Source organism: Jaculus jaculus, chromosome 19, assembly GCF_020740685.1.
Source record: "Jaculus jaculus isolate mJacJac1 chromosome 19, mJacJac1.mat.Y.cur, whole genome shotgun sequence".
In the NCBI taxonomy this organism is placed as follows: domain Eukaryota; kingdom Metazoa; phylum Chordata; class Mammalia; order Rodentia; family Dipodidae; genus Jaculus; species Jaculus jaculus.
The window spans coordinates 55,147,819-55,168,988 of NC_059120.1; the positions used below are offsets into that span (position 1 = coordinate 55,147,819).

The 21,170-nt window shown below is 48.2% G+C and overlaps 1 protein-coding gene and 1 pseudogene across 2 annotated transcripts; one reads left to right on the forward strand and one right to left on the reverse strand.

Moving 5' to 3' along the window:
- Positions 1–5,708: 5,708 nt before the first annotated feature.
- LOC101603086 lies at positions 5,709–10,581 on the reverse strand (annotated as a pseudogene).
- On the forward strand, positions 10,571–20,969 carry Psmd4 (proteasome 26S subunit ubiquitin receptor, non-ATPase 4). Of its 2 annotated transcripts, none has more exons than XM_045137954.1 (10): positions 10,571–10,661; positions 15,565–15,705; positions 18,089–18,203; positions 18,696–18,782; positions 18,958–19,026; positions 19,159–19,374; positions 19,644–19,761; positions 19,892–20,023; positions 20,109–20,176; positions 20,683–20,969. In XM_045137954.1, exons 1-10 carry the CDS (start codon positions 10,636–10,638, stop codon positions 20,851–20,853), a joined length of 1,143 nt encoding a protein of 380 aa, XP_044993889.1. In that variant the 5' UTR covers positions 10,571–10,635; the 3' UTR covers positions 20,854–20,969. The 2 variants fall into 2 exon arrangements, with proteins under 2 accessions (XP_044993889.1, XP_044993890.1); XM_045137955.1 differs by having other exon boundaries at positions 19,644–19,752.
- The last annotated feature ends 201 nt before the right edge of the window (positions 20,970–21,170 follow it).

Genomic DNA, 21,170 nt, shown 5'->3' on the forward strand with positions numbered 1-21,170 from the left:
CACTTCAAGCAAGGAAGTTTGAAATGGGAGCCCATGAGCGCTCCTGCCTGTCGCTGAGTCATGGTTGTCCATCTGATCCTTATACTTAGGCCCGTGTGGGTGGAGGGAGGGTCTTGGGCAGGCTGTTAAAATCACTCTATCCTCCTCTCCCCCTCTACCCTGATAGTAGGTTAGCCCATACCCAGTAACTGTCTATATTAGACACTCCAGCCAGTGCTTGGCTGCCTGTCTTTGCTGCCATGTTCTTTTTTTACAAGAAGGAAAGAAACGATTCTTGCTATTTTTTTCATAACTGACTATTTATGATGTATTTAAGTGTTTTATGCAGGACGGAGTTCTGTAAGGGTGGGAGGGAATATTTGAGGGAGGGCTGGGTCTTTGGGAAAGGAAATGGGGACTTGACATTTTTATGAAGTGTTACTATTTGCCTCGACTTTGTATTGTTCGGAAATGACAGATGCAATATGAAAGTAATAAATATCTGGTTTCAATGCATTAAAACTTCACCAATATTTAGCTTTTTTTAATGCCTTTATTACTTATTTAAACATTTTACTTATGGGCTGCAAAGATAGCCCAGCAGTTAAGGCACTTGCCTATGAAGCTTAATGACCCAGATTTAGTTCCCCAACAGCCACTTAAATAAAACCAGATGCACAAAGTGGCGCATGCATATGGAATTCCTTGTGTTGGCTGGGGGTCCTGGCCCATCCATTTTCTCTTACCTGTTGTCTCCTTTCTCTTTCTCTCTCTGCTTGCAGATAAATGAATAAAAATATTTTACTTAGGACTGGACAGATGGGTTAATAGCTAAGGTGTTTGCCCGCAAAGCCTAAGAACCCAGGTTTGACTCTCCAGGACCCATGTAAGCCAGATGCACAAGGTGGTGTATGCATCTGGAGTTCATTTACAGTGGCTGGAGTCCCTGGTGTGTACATTCTCTCAAATAAATAGCAGCGTGTGGTGGCGCATACCTTTAATCCCAGCATTTGTGAGGCAGAGGTAAAAGGATCACTGTGAGTTCAAGGCCACCCTGAAACTACATAGTGAATTCCAGGTCAGCCTGGGCTAACGTGAGACCCTACCTTGGAAAACCAGAAAAAGGATTATTATGTATGTGTGTACATGTTCATGTGTGTGAGTGTAGGTGTATGCATGCTACAGCAATGGTTTGGCGATCAGAGGACAGCTTCTGGTGTCCTTTGGGGCAGAGTCTCACCACTGCCTGCCTTCCAGAACAACTACCTCATGAGCTTCTGGGTGACTCTCCTCTCTACCCCTTCTCATGATAGATGCCCTGGGATTACCAGTGTCTACCACAGTGCCTGCCTTTGACATGGGCTTGTGCGTACGCGCCTGTGCAGATGTGTGTGCACTGTGCAGGCATAAGCAGGGCAGGAGAACTTTGGCTGTCTTCCTCTTTCTTCATCCACATGTTTCCCAGAGGTGAAATCTCTCATGAACCTGGTGCTGCTAGTCTTCGGTCAGACTGGCTGACCAGCAAGCCCCAGCAGTTCTCTAGTCAGCTCCCTGTGAGACGGGTTATAGGTGTATGTGGCCACACCCAGCTATTTTACATGGGTGCTGAGAAATCAAAGCCTCCCAATAAGACTGACTGACTTTTTTTTTTTTTTTTTTTTTTTTGAGGTAGGTTATCACTAGCCCAAACTGACCTGGAATTAATTATGTAGTCTCAGGGTGGGCTTGAACTCATGGTGATCCTCCTACCTCTGCCTCCCGAGTGCTGGGCACCACCACGCCTGGCTGTAAGTTTATTTTTTGTTTTGTATTATTTTCAAGGTAGCCGTCACTGTAGTCTCAGGCTTGCCTCTCAGTCAAAGCCATCCTCCTACCTCTGCCTCCCAAGTGCTGGGATTAAGCACATCTGGCTAGATTATTTTGACAAATATTTATGTGATGTCTAGTCAGCAATGCCTGAGGATGGTAGAGGTCAAAGGCATAGCTAGCATTGGGAAGATGGCTCAATGGGTAAAAGTGCTTCCTGTACAAGAATGACTACCTGAGTTTGGATCCTCAGAAGACACAATAAAGCCAGATATGCACTGTGCTTCTGTAATCCCAGCACTATAGTGTGATGGGAGGCAGCAACAGAATCCTGAAACTCATGAACTAGCTAGCTTTTTTTTTTTTTAAGTATTATTTATTTATTTGAGAGAAGAGATTAAGAGAGAATGGGTGCACCAGGGCCTTCAACTACTGCAAACGAACTCCAGATGCATGTGCCACTTTGCACGGTTGGCTTATGTGGGTCCAGGGGAATAGAACTTGAGTCCTTGAGTCCTTTAGCTTTGCAGGCAAGTGCCTTAAGTCATCTCCCCAGCCCTGGTTTTTTTTTTTTTTTTTTTTTGTTTCTTGAGGTAGGGTCTCACTCTGGTCCAGGCTGTCCTGGAATTAACTATGTAGTTTCAGGGTGGCCTCAAACTCCTACCTCTGTCTCCCAAAGATATAACTTGATGGTAGGGGTAGAACACTTTCCTAGCATGTGGTAACTGAAGAACTGTAGGTATTGCTGAAGGCTCCACATGCTTGGGCTGCCAGATCACTGAGGAATCCTGCTGGAGCTGAGTGGAAAACCTCCTCCCTGTGGACCAGCTGACAGAAAACTGCAAAAAATGATGCTGCATGTCGCTTCATGAGAGAAAGAGAAGTCATCGGTGGAGGCAAAGAACACTGGACACTTCAAGCCTTACATTTGGCCAGCCAGGCCAAATGATCCAACGGGTGCGCTAGTGGCACGTCTGTTATAGGGGAAACCAATTGTCCTCTGTGGTGGTTTGATTCAGGTGTCCCCCATAAACCTAGGTGTTGTGAATGCTAGCTCCCCAGCTGATGGATATTTGGGAATTAATGCCTCCTGGAGGGAGTATATTGTTGGGGGCGGGCTTAAGGGCTTTATAGCCAGTTTCCCCATGCCAGTGTTTGGCACACCCTCCTGTTGCTGTGGTCCAGCTTATGTTGGCCAGGGGGTGATGTCCACCTTCTGCTCATGCCTTTGTTTTCCCCTGCCATCGTGAAGCTTCCCCTCGAGCCTGCAAGCCAAAATAAACCTCTTTTTCCCAGAAGCTACTCTTGGTTGGGTGATTTCTACCAGCAATGTGAACTGGACTGCAACATCCTCTCATTTGACAAGATGTCTGCTCCATGGGAGGGAATACATTCCTGACACTGAAAACCCACAACAGGGGTAGTCATGAACCCTAGGGGTGTAACATCTGCTGCTGTCTGGCTAAATGTATATACTATGCTTATCAAACTACCCAGTAAGCACTTCTCTTAATGTTCATACCCATATATTAATGCTACTCTCACTTAGTTAGAGAAGCTTCTCTTTTCAGATGGCAGTGACCTTGGGATGACTCAGAAGGCACCATGGTGCTGAGAAGTGACAGAGGAGTGCTCAGCACTGCAATATCTCTTATCACACCTTCCAAGGCTCAGAGTCCATTGCATAAGAGGTGGCGGAAAGATTGTAAGAGCCAAAGGAAGGGTAGGACTCTACAACTTGCTCCTCCGGGCACAAAATGGCCTGAATATCTATGACCTCACAGTGCCTGACACTACCTACACAAGACCATCGTAATAGGAAAGTGTGCACAGTGCACAAGGTGGTACATGCATCTGGAGTTTATTTGAAATGGCTGGAGGTCCTGGTGTGTCCATACTCTCTCTAAAATAAATAAAATATTTTTTAAAAATTAGAGATTAATGAAAAAGAAAGAAAAAAGGTGGGCATTGTGGCACATGCCCTTAATCCCAGCACTTGGGAGGCAGAGGTAGGAGGATGTCTTGAAAGTTTGAGGCCACTGTGAGACTACATAGTGAATTCCAAAACACCTGAGCTAGAGTGAAACCCTCCCTTGAAAAAGAAAGAAAGAAATGGAGATTCTCTGGGGTTTTTTTTAATTATCTTTATTTTTATTTTTATTTATTGGAGAGCGACAGACACAGAGAGAGAAAGACAGAGGGAGAGAGAGAGAATGGGTGCGCCAGGGCTTCCAGCCTCTGCAAACGAACTCCAGACGCGTGCGCCCCCTTGTGCATCTGGCTAACGTGGGACCTGGGGAACCGAGCCTCGAACCGGGGTCCTTAGGCTTCACAGGCAAGCGCTTAACCGCTAAGCCATCTCTCCAGCCCTGTTTGCTTTTTTTTACATGTGTGCTCACAATCATGAGTGGAGGTCAAAGGATAACTTCAGGAGGTGTCTGTCCCCCTGCCCACCCTTCTTTGAGGTAGGATCTCTTGCTGTTGTCCACACACTGCCTGACTAGCTGGCCTGTTTCATAGGTGTGGTGGGATCACAGACACATGCGTCACTTTGCATCTGGTATGAATGGTGGGAAATTGAACTTGGGCTGGCAGGTTTGTAAGCTAAGACCTTTAACCACTGAACCACTTCCTCAGCCCTTTTATTATTTATTTATTTATTTATTTGATTATTTGAGAGTGACAGAGGCAGATAGAGAGTGAGAGAGAGAATGGGCGCGCCAGGGCTTCCAGCCACTGCAAACGAACTCCAGACGCGAGCGAACCAGGGTCCATAGGCTTCACAGGCAAGCGCTTAACCGCTATGCCATCTCTCCAGCCCCTCAGCCCATTTTTCATTTATTTATTTATGGTTTTTTTGAGGTAGGGTCTCAGTCTAGCCCAAGCTGACCTGGAATTCACTATGTCGTCTCAGGGGGGCCTTGAACTCACTGTGATCCTCCTAACTCTGCCTCGCAAGTGCTGGCATTACAGGTGTGCGCCACCACACAAGCTGAGGATGACCTTGAATTCCTAATACTGGTGACTTCATCTATTAAGTGCTGTGACTACAACCATGTCGAGTTTACCAGGTTTTCTTTTTCTTTTTTTTTTTTTTAAGTAGGGTTTCAATCTAGTCTGGAATTCAAGTATGTCTTCTCAGGCTGGCCTCGAACTCACAGCGATCCTCCTACCTCTTCCTCCTGAGTGCTAGGATTAAAGGCATGAGCCACCACACCCAGGCAGTTTATCAGTTATTTTGATTTTACTCCAGAGGGTCAGCCCTCATTTAGGCTATATACGAAGAAACACATTTTCTTTGTTCTTTTTTCGAGGTAGGGTCTCACTCTGGCCCAGGCTGATCTGGAATGCACTATGGAGTCTCAGGGTGGCCTCAAACTCACGGCGATCCTCCTACCTCTGCCTCCCAAGTACTGAGATTAAAGGCGTGTGCCACCACACCCGGCTTAGGAAAGCATTTTTATTTCATAAATTTGTAGAACATCATTTTTCCTTAGTAGGAATTAGATCTGAAAGTGTTTCAGGCATAAATGATCTTCCTGACACTTTCCAGTGTACAAGTCTGGACTGGTAGGTAACTTCTGGTCAAGGTGCCCTCTAGTGGTGAATGCCAGGTAGTGTTTAGAGCTGTGTACTCCATTCAAATGAAACAAACCGGTGTAAAACCTAACTAAAACGGAAATGAAAACCAAAGATCACCCACCTGGAAATTTCCTTCTCCCTCCTTCCCTCCCTTTCTATCTCTCTTCCTTCTTTCCTTTTTCTTTCTGGGTATCAAATTTCTTTACTTGAAGGAATGGTACAAATTAAAGACCTTAAGCAGATGTTTTGGTACAACTTTTAGAAAAGGTAAAGGTAGCCCCAATATGCATGCACTGCCTTGGTGACCGGGGAGGTCACTCCATGGCTTTGGAGAAGTCAGTTTAACCCAGGGTGTGCTTGTCAAAGAGATGTTCCACCATGCCAGATTCAGAGGCTCCCATCTTGCGCGAGTTGGTTACATGATCACCCAGTTCTTTGATGGATTTCACCTGCTCATAAATCTCAATGAAGTCACACAAGTGGGGGACATTTTTCTCAGTGGCCAGTTTATGAAGTTCCAGTAGTGACTGATTCACACTTTATTCCAAGTGTAATGCACACTTTCAACCCGCTTTATCAGTCATCACGGTCTGGTTTCTTTTTTTTTAATTTTTTTTTGTTTATTTTTACATATTTGAGAGTGACAGAGAGAGGCAGATAGCAGACACGTGGGCCCCCTTGTGCATCTGGCTAATGTAGGTCCTGGAGAATCGAGCCTCGAACCAGGGTCCTTAGGCTTCACAGGCAAGTGCTTAACTGCTAAGCCCGACAATCTGGTTTATTGATGTCCTATAGGAAGCCGCCTTGCTGGTTCTGTAGCTTCATCAGCTTCTCAGCGTGCTCGCTTTCCTCATGAGACTGGTGAAGAAAGCATTTGGCAAAGTTCTTCAAAGTCACATCATCACAGTCAAAGTAGTAAGACATTGGGCTGTAGATACAGCTTAGCGGTTAAGCGCTTGCCTGTGAAACCTAAGGACCCCAGTTTGAGGCTTGATTCCCCAGGACCCACGTAAGCCAGATGCACAAGAGGGTGCAAGCATCTGGAGTTCCTTTGCAGTGGCCGGAGGCCCTGGTGCGCCCATTCTCTCTATATATATCTGCCTCTTTCTCTATCTGTCACTCTCAAATAAATAAATTTTTAAAAAATGAACAAAGTAGTAAGACGTGGACAGGTAGTCATGGGAGAGGTACAGCTCCAGGTTGATCTGGCGGGTGATGGCAACCTCCTCCGAGGCCTGCTGGTAGTTCTGGCGCACCTGCGACTGGGTCCTGGCGGGTCACGGCGGCGGCTGGAGGAGAGGTGCTGGAGCCGCTGCGGCGGCGGCCTGGGGGTGATCCGAGGGCGCTGCGAGGCGGTGGCGAAGGGCTCTGGCTGTGAGCCGCTGGCTGCGGTGCGGGTTCGAGCGCCAGGTTCCGTTCAAGCACTGTTGAAGCAGGAAACCTCCGCGACTCTTGGCAAAGAAGGTCTCTCTCTCTCTCTCTCTCTCTCTTTTTTTTTTTTTCTTTTGAGGTAGCTCAGGCTGTTCTGGGAGTCACTATGTAGTTTTAGGGTGGCCTTGAACTCACGGCGATCCTTCTACCTCTGCCTCCAAAGTACTGGGATTAAAGGCTTGCGCCACCACGCCCGGCCTCTTTTCTTTCTTCCTCCTTTCTTCCCTCCGTCCCTCCCTCCCTCCTTTTCTTCTTTTCCTTTTCCTTTTTTTTTTTCCCCTTTCCTTTCTTTCCTGAGGCAGGGTCTCACTCCTCTAGTCTGGGCTGACCTGGATTTCACTATGTAGTCTCAGGGTGGTCTTGAACTCATGGGGATCCTCCTATCTCTGCCTCCTGAGTGCTGGGATTAAAGGTGTGTGCCACCACACCCGGCTCGCTCTTGTGCTCACTCTCTCTCTCCTTCCCTCCCTACCTCTCTCTCTTTCTCTCTCTCTCAAATAAAAATAAAAATAAAGGGCTGAGAAATCCTGCTGGAACTGAGCTGATAGCCTCCTCCATATAGACCAGCTGACAAAAAGCTGGAAGAAGCCATTCTGCATGCAGTTCAATGGGAGAGAGAGAAATCACCAGTGAAGATACTCAACAGTGGACACTGCAAACCTTATATTTGGCCAGCCATGCCAAATGAGCCAACGGGTGCAATAGTGGCACATTTGTCATTGTGGAAACCAACTGCCCTCTAATTGGACTGGTGGCCCACTCCATGGGAGGGAATACATCCCTGATACTGAAAACATAAAGCAGGGGTATTCATGAGCCCTAGGGATGTAACATCTGCTGCTGTCTGGCTAAATGTATATACTGTGCTGATCACACTGCCCTGTAAGCTCTTCTCTTAATGTTCATACCCTTATATTAATGCTAATGGAAGTTGTTAATAAAAAGTTGAAAATAAAAAATATATAAAATTAAAAAAAATAAAAATAAAAGGCTGGAAAGATGGCTTAGTGGTTAAGCACTTGCCTGTGAAGCCTAAGGACCCAGGTTCAAGACTTGATTCCCCAGGACCCACATTAGCCAGATGCACAAGGGGCACACGCGTCTGGAGTTTGTTTGCAGTGGCTGGGGGCCCTGGAGCGCCCATTCTCTCTCTCTCTCTCTCTGTCTCTCTGCCTCTTTCTCCCTCTTTCTCCCTCTTTCTGTCACTCTCAAATAAATAAAAAGAAACAAAAATAAAATAAAATAAGGGCTGAGAAGCCTGGCATGAGGTCCAGGTCAGCTTGGGTTATGGTGAAATCCTACTTTGCAAAAGCCAATAAAAAGGTGAACAGTGTTCCTCAAACCATTTTTTAATTTTTTTTGTTTATTTTTATTCATTTATTTGAGAGCAACAGAGACAGAAAGAGGGGGAGAGAGAGAGAGAGAGAGAGAGAGAGAGAGAGAGAGAGAGAGAGAGAGAATGGGCATGCCAGGGCCTCCAGCCACTGCAAATGAACTCCAGATACGTGCGCCCCCTTGTGTATCTGGCTAACATGGGTACTGGGGAATCAAGCCTCGAACAGGGGTCCTTAGGCTTCACAAGCAAGAGCTTAACAGTTAAACCATCTCTCCAGCCCCTTCAAGCCATTTTTTTTAAACTTTTTTTTTTTTCTAGGTAGGGTCTCACTCTAGCCCAGGCTGACCTGGAATTCATTCTGTATTAGAAACCTCAAACTCATGGTGATCCTCCTACCTCTGCCTCCCAAGTGCTGGGATTAAAGGCGTGCGCCACCACACCTGGCTGGTTCAAGCCATTTTTGATTTTTAAAATTTTTATTTATTTATTAGAGAGAGAGAAGGAGAAAGAGGCAAATAGAGAATGGGTACAACAGGGCCTCCAGCTACTGCAAAGGTACTCCAGATGCATGCAGTACCTTGTGCATTTGGCTTACATGAATCCTAGGGAATGTCTCTAGCCTGAATTTCCTTTGGATTTTTTTGTTTTTGTTTTTGTTTTGTTTTTTTGAGGTAGGGTCTCACTCTAGCCCAGGCTGACCTGGAATTCACTATGGAGTCTCAGGGTGGCCTCAAACTCACAGCAATCCTCCTATCTCTGCCTCCCAAGTGCTGGGATTAAAGGCGTAAGCCACCATGCCCAGCTCTGAATTTCTTTTGGAACAGGGAATTGCATTCAGAGTCTTGGATGTATTAAGCATACTACCTATCATTCAGCTACATCCTCAGTGTCTTCTTTCAGAGATAGAGGCTCACTAATTGTCCTGATGACTTTGAATCTGCAATAGTCCTACAGCCTCAGTCTTGAGTGAGTTGGGTTTACAAGTGTGTACCACTATTTTTTTTAAAATATTTTATTTTTATTTATTTGTGAAAGAGAGAAAAAATGGGTGTGCCAGGGACTCTGACCACTGCAAATGAACTCCCAACATGTGCACTGCCTTGTGTATCTTGCTTACATGGGTCCTAGAGAATTGAACTGGGGTCCTTTGGCTCTGGAGGCAAACACCTTAACTGCTAAGTCATCTCCAGCCGTTTTTGTTTGTTTGATTTGTTTTGAGGTAGGATGTCGCTCTAGCCCAGGCTGACCTGGAATTCACATGTAGTGTCAAGGTGGCCTTGAACTCATGGTGATCCTCATACATCTGCATCCCAAGTGCCCACTGATTTATTTATTCATTTTTATTACTTATTTGCAAGCAGAGAGAGACAGACAGCACACACCAGCGCCTTCATTCACTGTAAATGAACTTCAGATGCATGCACCATCTCGTGCATCTGTCTAACATGGTTTCTGGAGAATTGAACCTGGGTCTTTTGGCTTTGCAGGCAAGGACCTTAGTCTAAGCCATCTCTCCAGCCCTGTTTTTGTTTTTGTTTTTCAAGGTAGGGTCTCACTCTAGTCTAGGCTGACTTGGAATTCAGTATGTAGTCTCAGGCTGGCCTCGAACTCATGGAGATCCTCCTACCTCTGCCTCCCCAGTGCTGGAATTAAAGGTGTGAAGCACCATACCTAGCTCATTATATATGTATGTTTTAAAGAGACTGAGATAGAGAGAGAATTGGTGCGCCAGGGCCTCAGCCACTGAAATTTGCGCCACCTAGTGGGCAGATGCGACCTTGTGCTTGTCTCACCTTTGGGCATCTGGCTTAGGTGGGATCTGAAGAGTCCAACATGGGTCTTTTGCAGGCAAGCACTTAATGGCTAAACCATCTCTCCAGCTCTGGCTTATGATTTGATTTTTTTTTTTTCCAAGGCAGTGTCTCACTGTAGCCCAGGCTGACCTGGAATTCACTATGTAGTTTCAGACTGTCCTCGAACCCATTTGATCCTCCTACCTCTGCCTTCCGAGTGCTGGAATTAAAGGGGTGCACTATCATCCCTGGCTTTTTTTTTTTTTTTTTTTTTTTGAGTCAGGCTGTCACTATAGTTTAGGTTGATCTGGAACTCACTCTGTAGCCCAGGCTGACATAAACCCACGGTGATTTTCCTACCTGGAAGTGAAATCCATGTCGGCCTGGGCTAGAGGGAGACCCTATGTGGAAAAAGAAAACAAAACAAAACAAATAAAATACTGGGATTCGACCATCGGGGCCAGAACCGAGGCGCGGCCTTATTTCTGCGTGCGTCCATGTGTCTCCCACTCTCTCTCCCCCACCGCCTCTCCGCCCACCGAATCCCCTACGCCGCGCCTACAATTCCCAGAAGGCTATGCGCGCGCGGCGTCCGGGAGGCCGGCCTAGCGTGTCAGCACCGTCATCTGTGATTGGCCAGGCGCGCCGGGCCATTCGGAGGACCTGTTGTTCAGCGGTCGGACGCTCCCCTGCAAGGAAGGTGGCAAGATGGTGTTGGAGAGCACTATGGTCTGGTGAGCCGCTGCTATCTGGGGCCCCGAGGGTGGACGGGGCCCGGGGCCGGGGCCGTGTGCGCGTGGAGCGGAGGCCTGCAGCGCCGGGGGCGCGGGCGGCGGCCTGGGCGCGGGCCGGCCATCGAGCCGGGCTGATCCCTGAGTCATCCATCCCGGCCGGCCGGCGCCAGGCCCCGGAGCCTCTGCGCCTGCTTCTCGTGGGACCCCCCCCTCCCCCCGACGCTGCTCTCGGATTTCCCTTGGCCTTCGTCGTGCTTACAGCGATTTTTAGTGGCTCGCCCCCGAGTTCCCCGGTGGCGGAGGCCAAGTGTCACCGCTGGACAAGGCGCCTCCTGTCCCACACACGGGCTCCCATTGACTTTCGTACGGGTGCTGAGGGTTCACCACCAGTCGGATTAGAAACGGAGGACGTAAGGTTCTGCAGGGTTTCAGGAAGGTTGTGTTTTATCTTGTTATTTATTTATTTACTTTGGAGATGCTGTGACTCGAACCCAGGACCTTGTGAACGCTGGGCAAGTGCTTTGTCATTACATCCTAAGCTTCTTTGTTTCTCTTGCCTTCTTTCTTTTTCTTCTTTCCTTCCTTCCTTCCTTCCTTCCTTCCTTCCTTTCGGAAACTTTGTCTCTCACACTCTATCCCAGGCTCACCTAGTAACTTTTATTTTGAAGAGCATTTTTGCCAAGATGCACAGGCTGCCCTTGAACTTGTAGTCCTTTGCTTCAGCCTCCCAGTTATCTGGGATTATAAACCTGACATAATCTAGGCCTGACCCTTTTTTGGGGCTGGACAACACTGACAGAAAAAGTATATGTAGGGGCTGGAGAGATGGTTTAGCGGTTAAGGCATTTGACTGCAAAGCCAAAGGATCCAGGTTTGATTCCCCAGGATCCACGTTAGCCAGGTGCACAGGAAGCACACCATCTGGAGTTAGTTTGCACTGGCTGGAGATCCTATTGCGCCCATTCTCTCTCGCTCGCTCGCTCTCCCTATCAAATAAATAAAAATAAAGTATTTTTAAAAATTACATGTAGTATGCTGCTGCACTTGATTTGATAAATCATGTTTATAATCCCAGCCCTTGGAAGATGAGGCAGGAGGATTGCCACTAGTTTGAGAACCTGTGACAAAATGAAACAAAAGGAGCTGGGCGCACGGCTCAGTGGGTAAGAGCTCTTACTGCAGTAGGAGGACCTCATCTCCCACGTAAAAAGCCAAGCACAAGGGCTGGAGAGATGGCTCAGCAGTTAAGGCACTTGCCTGCAAAACCCAAGGACTCTGGTTTGATTCTCCAGTACCCACATAAAGCCAGATACACAAAATAGCGAATGCATATGGAGTTTGTTTGCAGTGGGGCATAGGTCCTGGCATGCCCTTTAAAAATAGAAAAAGGAGCTGGAGACAAGGCTTAGCCATTAAGGCATTTGCCCCCGAAGCCTAAGGACCCAAGTTCCATTCTTCAGATCCCATGTAAGCCAGCAGCACAAGGTGATGCAAGTGCACAAGGTTGCATATGTGCACAAGGTGGCGCAAGTGTCCAGAATTTGGTTACAATGGCTGAAGGCCCTGGCATGCTGCGTCTTGCTCTCCCTTTCACTTTCTTGCATTAAAAAAAAAAAGGCCAGTGTGTTGGGCTTGCCTCAATAAAAACAAACAAACAAAAACCAGGAATAGAAAAGAATTTAAAAAAAAACCCAAGCATGGTCATGTATTCCTGTAACCCCAGTCCTGGGGGGCAGGGAGAGGGCCGAGACAGGAAAGTCTCCCAGAGTCGCCCATCAGCCATTCAGACCAAAACCCAGCAGCTCCAGGTTCAGTGAGAGACTCCATGTAAATGAGACAAGCGGAAGAGTGACGGAGGAGTCCCGATGTGCGTTGGCCTCCACACAGGACACATGCATCTGCATCTGCGCACATGTATGCACTTTGTGCATGCCCCCAAACACACACACACACACACACACACACACACACACACACACACACAGGGCAGGGCAGGAAGCTGGCTAGGTAGTTAAAGACACTTACTAAGCCTGCTGGCCTGGGCTCAGTAAGCCATCCACGTAAACCAGACACAGAAACATGGCACAAGCATCTGGTGTTCACTTGCAACAGCAAAAGGTCCTGGCACACCTATATATACACAAGCAAATAAATGAACTGGTATGCCTGGTTAAATTTGAATTTCAGACAAACAATACATGATTTTGTTTGTTTGTTTATTGTGAGGCAGGGTCTCACTCCAGCCCATGCTCACCTGGAATTCACTGTGTAGTCTCAGGCTGGTCTTGAATTCACAGTGACCCTCCTAACTCTCTCTGCTGGGATTAAAGGGGTGCACCAGCACACCTGTCCCCATTGGGTTATACTTTTAAGTACCCTCTCTCCTTTCCCTTGTTCTACTAAGAGCACATGGTGGTGCATATGTTTAGAGTCTGTTTGCAGTGGCTTCTAGACCCTGGAGCAACCATTCTTTCTTCTCTCCTCTCTCATAATTAATGAAGGTTACTTGCTTGAACGTGGTTGGGGGATTTTTTTTTTTTTTTTTTTTCGGTTTTTTGAGGTAGGGTCACATTCTAGCCCAGGCTGACCTGGAATTTGCCCTGTAGTTTCAGAGTGCCTCCAACTCAGGAACTCATGGTGATCCTCCTACCTCTGCCTCCCAAATGCTGGTATTAAAGATGTGTGTCACCACACCTGGCTGATAATGTTTGGGAATTATTTGCAGAACATGGGCAATTTATAATAAGTGGTTATACTTAAGAAAATGTCTCTTCTTCCCAGCAACCAGTAATTGCCAGTAGATTCTCAGCGAGAGATCCTGGATGGCCACTTCTCGGAGAGTTTAGTAGATTAGAAAGAGGACATATTTAGAAGTCAAAAACCTGTGTTTTTGGCTGGGGAGATGGCTTAGTAGTTAAGGTGTTTGCCTGCAAAGCCAAAGGACAATTTCCCTGGACCCATGTAAGCCAGATGTACAAGGTGGCACATGCATCTGTAGTTTGTTTACAGTGGCTGGAGGCCCAGATGTGCTCAAATCTCTCTCTCTTTCTCTCTCTGCCTCTTTTTGGTTTTTCGAGGTAGGGTCTCACTGTAGCCCAGGTTGACCTGGAAGTAGTCTCAGGGTATTAGAGTAGCCTTGAATCTCTCTGCCTCTTTTTTTTTTTTTTTTTTTTTTATCTGACCTGGAATTAACTATGTAGTCTCAGGGTGGTCTCGAACTCACGGCGATCCTCCTACATCTACCTCCTGAGTGCTGGAATTAAAGATGTGTGCCACCACACCCAGCTCTCTGCCTCTTTCTGTCTCTCAAAGAAGTTAAACTAATTTTTTTTTTAAAAAAAGATTAAGAACCTGGGTTTTCTGATGTTTATCAGTTGTAGGTGCTGGAGAGAATACCAATAAGTCCTTGATTTTCTTTTTCTGCAAGTTGGGAATTAGAGTAACATCTACTTGTCTCATAGCATGAATATGTTAAATGCACTTGATCACCCTCTGTAAACTTGAGCACTGCAGTGCCGTGGTGCTTGGGGAGCTCTCAAGAAAAAAGTTAGGGAGTGGGAGGGAGTGTACATGCTGCTGGCGGGCTGCGTAGATGGCTTACACAGCTGCTGAAGTGAAAACGCCACACAGATTTATATGCAGGTAGCCTCTTCCTTTGTCTCTCTCAAATAAATAAATATGAGTAAAAAACAAAAATTTGGACTGGAGAGATGGCTTAGCAGTTAAGGTGCTTGCCTGCAAAGCCTAAGTACCCAGGTTCGATTCTCCAGGACCCACCTAAGCCAGATGCACAAGGTAATGCATGTGTCTGGAATTTGTTTGCAGTGGCTGGTGGCTCTAGCTTACCCATTCTGTTTCTATCTGCCTCTTCCTGTCTTTCTTTTAAAAAAAATGTTTTATTTATTTTTATTTGTTTGACAGAGAAAGAGAGAGTGGGCACACCAGGGCCTTCAGCCACTGCAAATGAACTCTAGACACATGTGCCCCCTTGTGCATCTGGCTTAGGTGGGTCCTGGGGAATGGAACCTGGGTCCTTGGGCTTTGCAGGCAAATAACCTTAACTGCTAAACCATCCCTCAAGCCCCTTTTCCTTCCTTCCTTCCTGTCTCTCTCAAATAAATAAGAATAAAAAAGTTATTTGCAAGCAGAGAGATGGTAGAGCCAGGGCCTGCAGCCACTGCAAATGAACTCCAGATGTATGTGCCACCTTGTGCATCTGGCTGTATGTGGAACCTGGGGAATCAAACCCTGGGTTGGCACCCTTTGCAAGCAAGTGTCTTTAACTTCTGAGAATCTCAGCTCTGATTCTCCTGGCTTTGCCTCTCATGGTTATAGGTATGTTGTGCTTATAGATGTACATGCCACTGTTACAAGTATGGTGTGCTGGCTCACATCTGTAATCCCAGTACTTGGGAAGTTGATTCTGGCTAGTTGCCATGAGTTCAAGGCCAGCCTTGTTTGCCTAATAAGTTCAGGATAGCCTAGGCTACACAGTGTGACCCTCTCTCAAACAAAACAAAACAGTATCACTTGGGCTGGAGAGATGGTTTAGCGGTCCTGTGACGCCTAAGGACCACAGTTCGAGGCTCGATTCCCTAGGACCCACGTTGGCCGGATGCACAGGGGGGTGCACATGTCCGGAGTTCGTTTGCAATGGCTAGAGGCCCTGGCGCACTCATTCTCTCTCTCTCTCTCTGCCTTTCTCTCTCTTTTGCTCTCAAATAAATAAAAATAAACAAAATTAAACATAATAAATAATAAAAACAGTATCCCTTGATTCTATGTTTCAAAAAGACAAAGCCGTTGTGTACCACAGCGCACCTCATGCAGGATGTTGAAGGGATCCTGGATCTGTAGGGAATCTTCCACCAATGTTCTCTTTCCTTCGTCCCTTACCTGACAGTGTGGACAACAGTGAGTACATGCGGAATGGAGACTTCCTACCCACCCGGTTACAGGCCCAACAAGATGCCGTCAACATCGTATGCCACTCAAAGACCCGCAGCAACCCTGAGAACAATGTGGGCCTCATCACCTTGGCCAAGTATGTGGGACAGAGGAAGTGGTGCTTGGGAGGCCAGTGCTGGTTGGCCGGTGGTAGCACCTGTAGGTGTGGCCTTGGTTGATCCAGGAGGCTGCTTTACCCACCACTTCACCGCACAGTGAAGATGGGCGCAGTAGCCGGGTTTTAAGAAGGCCCTGGGTGGCCTTGAATTTAGGGTGCTTTCTGCCTTTGTCTCCAAACACTGGTGTCCCAGACCTGTGCTGCTGTGCATCCCTGGCTCACCTTTGCTTTCTTTCCTGTGCTGAAGGCCTCATGTGCGCTCAGCAGCTGCTCCACCAGGGACCCGCAGCCTCAGTCCGTTTTGATTTTTTTTCCCAAGATAGGGTCTCACTGTAGCCCAGGCTGGCCTGGGACTCACAGTAATCCTCCTCCTCTTATTCTGCTGTATAGCTGAGAACGACTCCTGATCTTGCCTTCCCCTCCCAAGTGCTGAGATTACAAATGTGTGTCACCACGCCTGGTTGATGTTGTGCTTGGGACCAACCCTAGGATTTCATGCACACTGGGCTTGTGAGTAGGCCTTCTCATTGGACACGTGCACAAGTTAGGCTAGACTAGCTTTCCATTGAGTCACAGGTGTGCACCCCCACTCTTGACACTTGATGTGGTGTATGTAGGTGTGCTAGGATCTCTTGCTTCTGCACGTGAATGGTCATTGGCTTCATACGGGTGGCTTGGGAATTGAATCCTGGCTGCAGGCTTTGTAAGCAAGCATCTTTAATCCCTTGAGCCATCTCCTCAGCCCTCCACAGTATATTTCAAAGCTAATAGAAAGTGACTTTGAAGCCGGGTGTGGTGGTGCTTGCCTTTAATCCCAGCAATTGGGAGGCAGAGGTAGGATCACCGTGAGTTCATGAATTTGAGGTCACCCTGAGACTACATAGTGAATTTCAGGTCAGCCTGAGCTACAGTGAAACCCTGCCTTAAAAAAAAAAAAAAAAGGTAGGAAGTGATTTGGGATGATCAGAGCCCATACCCTGTTGACCTCAAAAGTGACCTATTTTAGGAACTGATAATCCTTAAATGAGTAACCTCCCATGGCACGTATATGTGTTAGTTGAAAAATGGGTCTAAAAGTAGGCAGAACGAGATAATACAAAGTATTATTTTGGAGGATTCCCAGGGCCCTCTGGCGCAAGATAGGATGAGAGGACTTAGGAGCCTTGGGAGGTGGAGGGCAGGTTTCCTGTCAACTAGTCCTTTATGCTATACCTGATATATACAAAATACTCATAGTTTGATTAAGAAGAAGGGGTATAGCCAGGTGTGCATCCCAGCACCTGGATGATGGAGGCAGGAGGATCAGGAATTCAATCAAGGCTAGCCTGAGCTATAGGATACCCTGTCTCAAAAAATTGTTAAGGAAGCTGGTTGTGGTGGTGCACGCCTTTAACCCCTGCTCTAGGAAGACAGAGGTAGGAGGACTGCTTTGAGTTCAAGGCCACCCTGAGACTCCATAGTGAATTCCAGGTCAGCCTGGGCTAGAGTAAGATCCTACCTCAAAAGAAAAAGAAAAAAAAAAGGTTCTGTCTCCATTTGCCTACCTCGAAAATCCAAAAAAAAAAAAAAAAAAAAAAGTTGTTAAAGGTTGGACAGAACCTGCATATATGTCTGTCTCCGCTTTTTGTTGTTGTTGTTGTTGTTTTGTTTTGTTTTTCGAGGTAGGGTCTCACTGTAGCCCAGGCTGACCTGGAATTCACTATGGAGTCTCAGGGTGGCCTTGAACTTGAACTCAAAGCGATCCTCCTACCTCTGCCTCCCGAGTGCTGGGATTAAATACGTGCGCCACCACACCCGGCTCAAGAACCTGCATGTCGATGTGCATGGTGGTGCACACCTGTAATCTCAACATTCAGGGGCTGAAGCAGTAGGATCACCCCAAATTCAAAGCTAACATGGGCTACATAGTGTCACGGTCTCAGTAAACAGACAAACGGTGTGGGAGATGGCTCAGCAAGAGTGAGCGAGCGCTTGCTGCAAGCATACGAGCCTGTGGCCTCCTGAGCTCAATTTCCCAGGGTCCCCATGCATAGCTGGGCATAGGTGCACACATTTGTTTCCCCAGTAGGAGCAGAGACTGCAGAATCTGTGGGCCTCACTGACGAAAACAGCTGCTCTGAGTTCAGAAAGACCCTCTGTCAAGGAACTGTGAGGGCACCTGACATTCTTCTCTGCCTCCACACGCCTGCGAGTGCATCTGCTCTCATACACGTGCATACACCACACCACACACACTACACATACAAAAAAACAAAAATAGAGGTCATTGTTCTTTTTAGGATCTTAAGGGAAAGATGATTGAGACATGATAGGGGTACCTCTGCTGACCTGGACTCACTGAAATGCTTTGCTCACACTCCAGTGACTGTGAAGTGCTGACCACACTTACCCCAGACACCGGTCGCATCCTCTCCAAGCTCCACACGGTCCAACCCAAGGGCAAGATCACCTTCTGCACTGGCATCCGCGTGGCCCATGTGAGTCCTACTGGCTTCCTTTGGTGGTTCCTTCTGCCCAGGATTAGTGGTCATTCATTTCTCTCTGGAGCGTGAGCCCGAGCTAGAGGAGGGAGGGGACCTAGAGGAAACTGACTTGGCCTAGAGGACAGGGTGTGATGAAGTCTGGATCATTGAGAACTAACCCCCCCCCTTTTTTTTTCCTTGGAGGTAGGGTCTTGCTCTAGCCCACCCTGACCTGGAACTCACTATGTAGTCTCAGGGTGGCCTTGAACTCATGGCGATCCTCCTACCCCTGCCTCCCGAGTGCTGGGATTAAAGGCGTGCGCCACCATGCCTGGCTGAATTCTAGCATTTTCATTTACATACAAAAATGAACACCAGCGGGGGTGAGGCATGGCAAGAAGGGAGGGCTTATACATTATGTGGGCATAGTGGTAGGCTTGGGGTATTTGGCAGTGTAAGGGCAGAGTACGGTGGCTCCTGTGTTGACGGGGGATCCTCCTTCCCAAGCTGGCTCTGAAGCACCGGCAGGGCAAGAATCACAAGATGCGCATCGTCGCCTTTGTGGGCAGCCCCGTGGAGGACAACGAGAAGGACGTAAGTGCGCCGTGAGGAGGCCCGCCAGAGGCAGTGGGCTCCTGACGTGGGGGAGAGGTAGACATGCCCTTTCACTGTTTGTGTTGGGGGACGCCAGACTGCTGTGTACTTTTACCCGGCTAGTCCATTCCTCTCACAGTGTAGGAGACTTTGATGGTTCTACCTTCTTTCTCAGCTGGTAAAACTTGCCAAACGCCTGAAGAAAGAAAAAGTGAATGTTGATATCATCAATTTTGGGGAAGAGGTGAGTCGGGACAGTGGGGCACTGGCTTTGGTGAGTCCTTTCCCAGAACAGGGCCCGCCCCACAAGCAGCTGCCCATGGCTGCAGAGTGAGGCGCAAGCCACGAAGTGTCCTGTGTGCCCGCCGCCCCCCAGGAGGTGAACACGGAGAAGCTGACGGCCTTCGTGAGCGCGCTGAACGGCAAGGACGGAACCGGCTCTCGCCTGGTGACGGTTCCTCCGGGGCCGAGCTTGGCCGACGCGCTCATCAGTTCTCCCATTCTGGCTGGGGAAGGCGGTGCCATGCTGGGTCTTGGTGCCAGTGACTTTGAATTTGGAGTGGATCCCAGTGCTGACCCTGAGCTGGCCCTGGTAAGCAAATATTGACGCTAGGGTTCTCTAGTTTTCCAAGTCCCTCTTTTACTTCCTCTTCCCTGTAATTCTGTCTGGTTTCTAGGGACACCAGTGGAAGAATCCAGTTTGTTCATTTTTCCTGACTAAACCCCAAGCTTTTCCAAACTCCTTCCCTTTCCCCACACCACTTCCCTGCCTTCCAGCTTCTCCACACCCTCAGCTGATGTTCTCAGCCCACCGCCAGGGTGAGGCTGGGGAATGGCTGAACCTGTTGTGCTCTTTGCCAGGCCCTTCGGGTCTCCATGGAGGAGCAGCGGCAGCGGCAGGAGGAGGAGGCGCGGCGCGCGGCGGCAGCTTCTGCGGCCGAGGCCGGGATTCCTGCGGCTGCGGCTGAAGGTGAAAGAGGTGAAAATCCTGGGCCCGAGGGGTGCTGGCTGGGAGCTGCGGTGGAGAGGCTGGCCTGGAGAACGGCTGGGGCTAGATCTGTGTGGAATAGGGTACCAGTTCTACCATGTTCTTTTGTTTCTCTTCCCAGACTCAGACGATGCTCTGCTGAAGATGACCATCAGCCAGCAGGAGTATGGCCGCACTGGGCTCCCTGATCTGAGCAGCATGACTGAGGAAGAGCAGATTGCCTATGCCATGCAGATGTCTCTACAAGGAGCAGGTAAGGGGGGCTGCGTGGGTGGAGTGCAGGGCAGAGGCCGGGGTGAGGAGCAGGAACCAAGCAGATGGTACTCTCCCTTCCTCAGAGTTTGCTCAAGCAGAATCAGCGGACATTGATGCCAGCTCAGCCATGGACACCTCTGAACCAGCCAAGGTGAGAGCCAGCAGTGACCCTGTCCCCACCAGGTTTGACATACCTTGTATTCCGATGCTCAGCCTTCTAGGGATGAGGTCATTCCTTCCTCAGGACTTCTCAGATGTTGAGGAGTCAAGGAAACACATGGATGTGTGTTTCTTGTTTGAGAGTCTTGCTAAGGCACTATGTGGTTCAATTGGAGAACTGTCCCTGTGTTATCCTTCCTTACTAAAGGAATGCTTTGCACAGTTAGTTCTGTAGCACGTCATTGTAGGTACATGAAAAACAGGGTCTGGAGAAAGGAGTCCTGGGTGTTCTGACCACAGGAATGCTCGTTATGGTGGTATCTCCGTAGTGATAAATGTTTGAATTCATGTCATCTGTGGACATTGTCTTGCTCGCTTGGCCAATGTGCTCCAGCGTCATGTGTACTAAGGTGGCAGCGTGCTCCTGCTCCTGCACAGCAGCTGCATTGCTGCCGCCCACGCTTTCCTCAGCTCATGCTGCCTTTTTTTTTTTTTCAGGAGGAGGAGGATTACGATGTGATGCAGGACCCAGAGTTCCTTCAGAGTGTCCTTGAGAACCTTCCAGGTGTGGATCCCAACAATGAAGCCATTCGCAATGCCATGGGCTCTCTGGCCTCCCAGGCCACTAAGGATGGCAAGAAGGACAAGAAAGAGGAAGAGCAGAAGTGAGGCTGTGCAGGGGTAGATGGCCGGATCTGCTCCGGGGACTGCGTGTGATGGAGCAGCATACAGACTTAGATGTGTTACCTGCAACTTTTACAACCTAATAAAGCCTGGCAAGTTTTTTTCTTTTCCTTTACTGGCCGCTTCGCCTGTAAGAGGGAGGAGAGCAAAGCTTTTCTGCTCTGTCTCCATCCCTGACAGCTCCTAGTCAGGTTGTTCTTTTTAGTCATTGAGACAGGCTTTGGGGGCTGGAAAGATGGCTTAATGATTAAAGTGCTTGCCTACAAAGCCAAAGGACCCAGGTTCAATTCCCCAGGACCCAT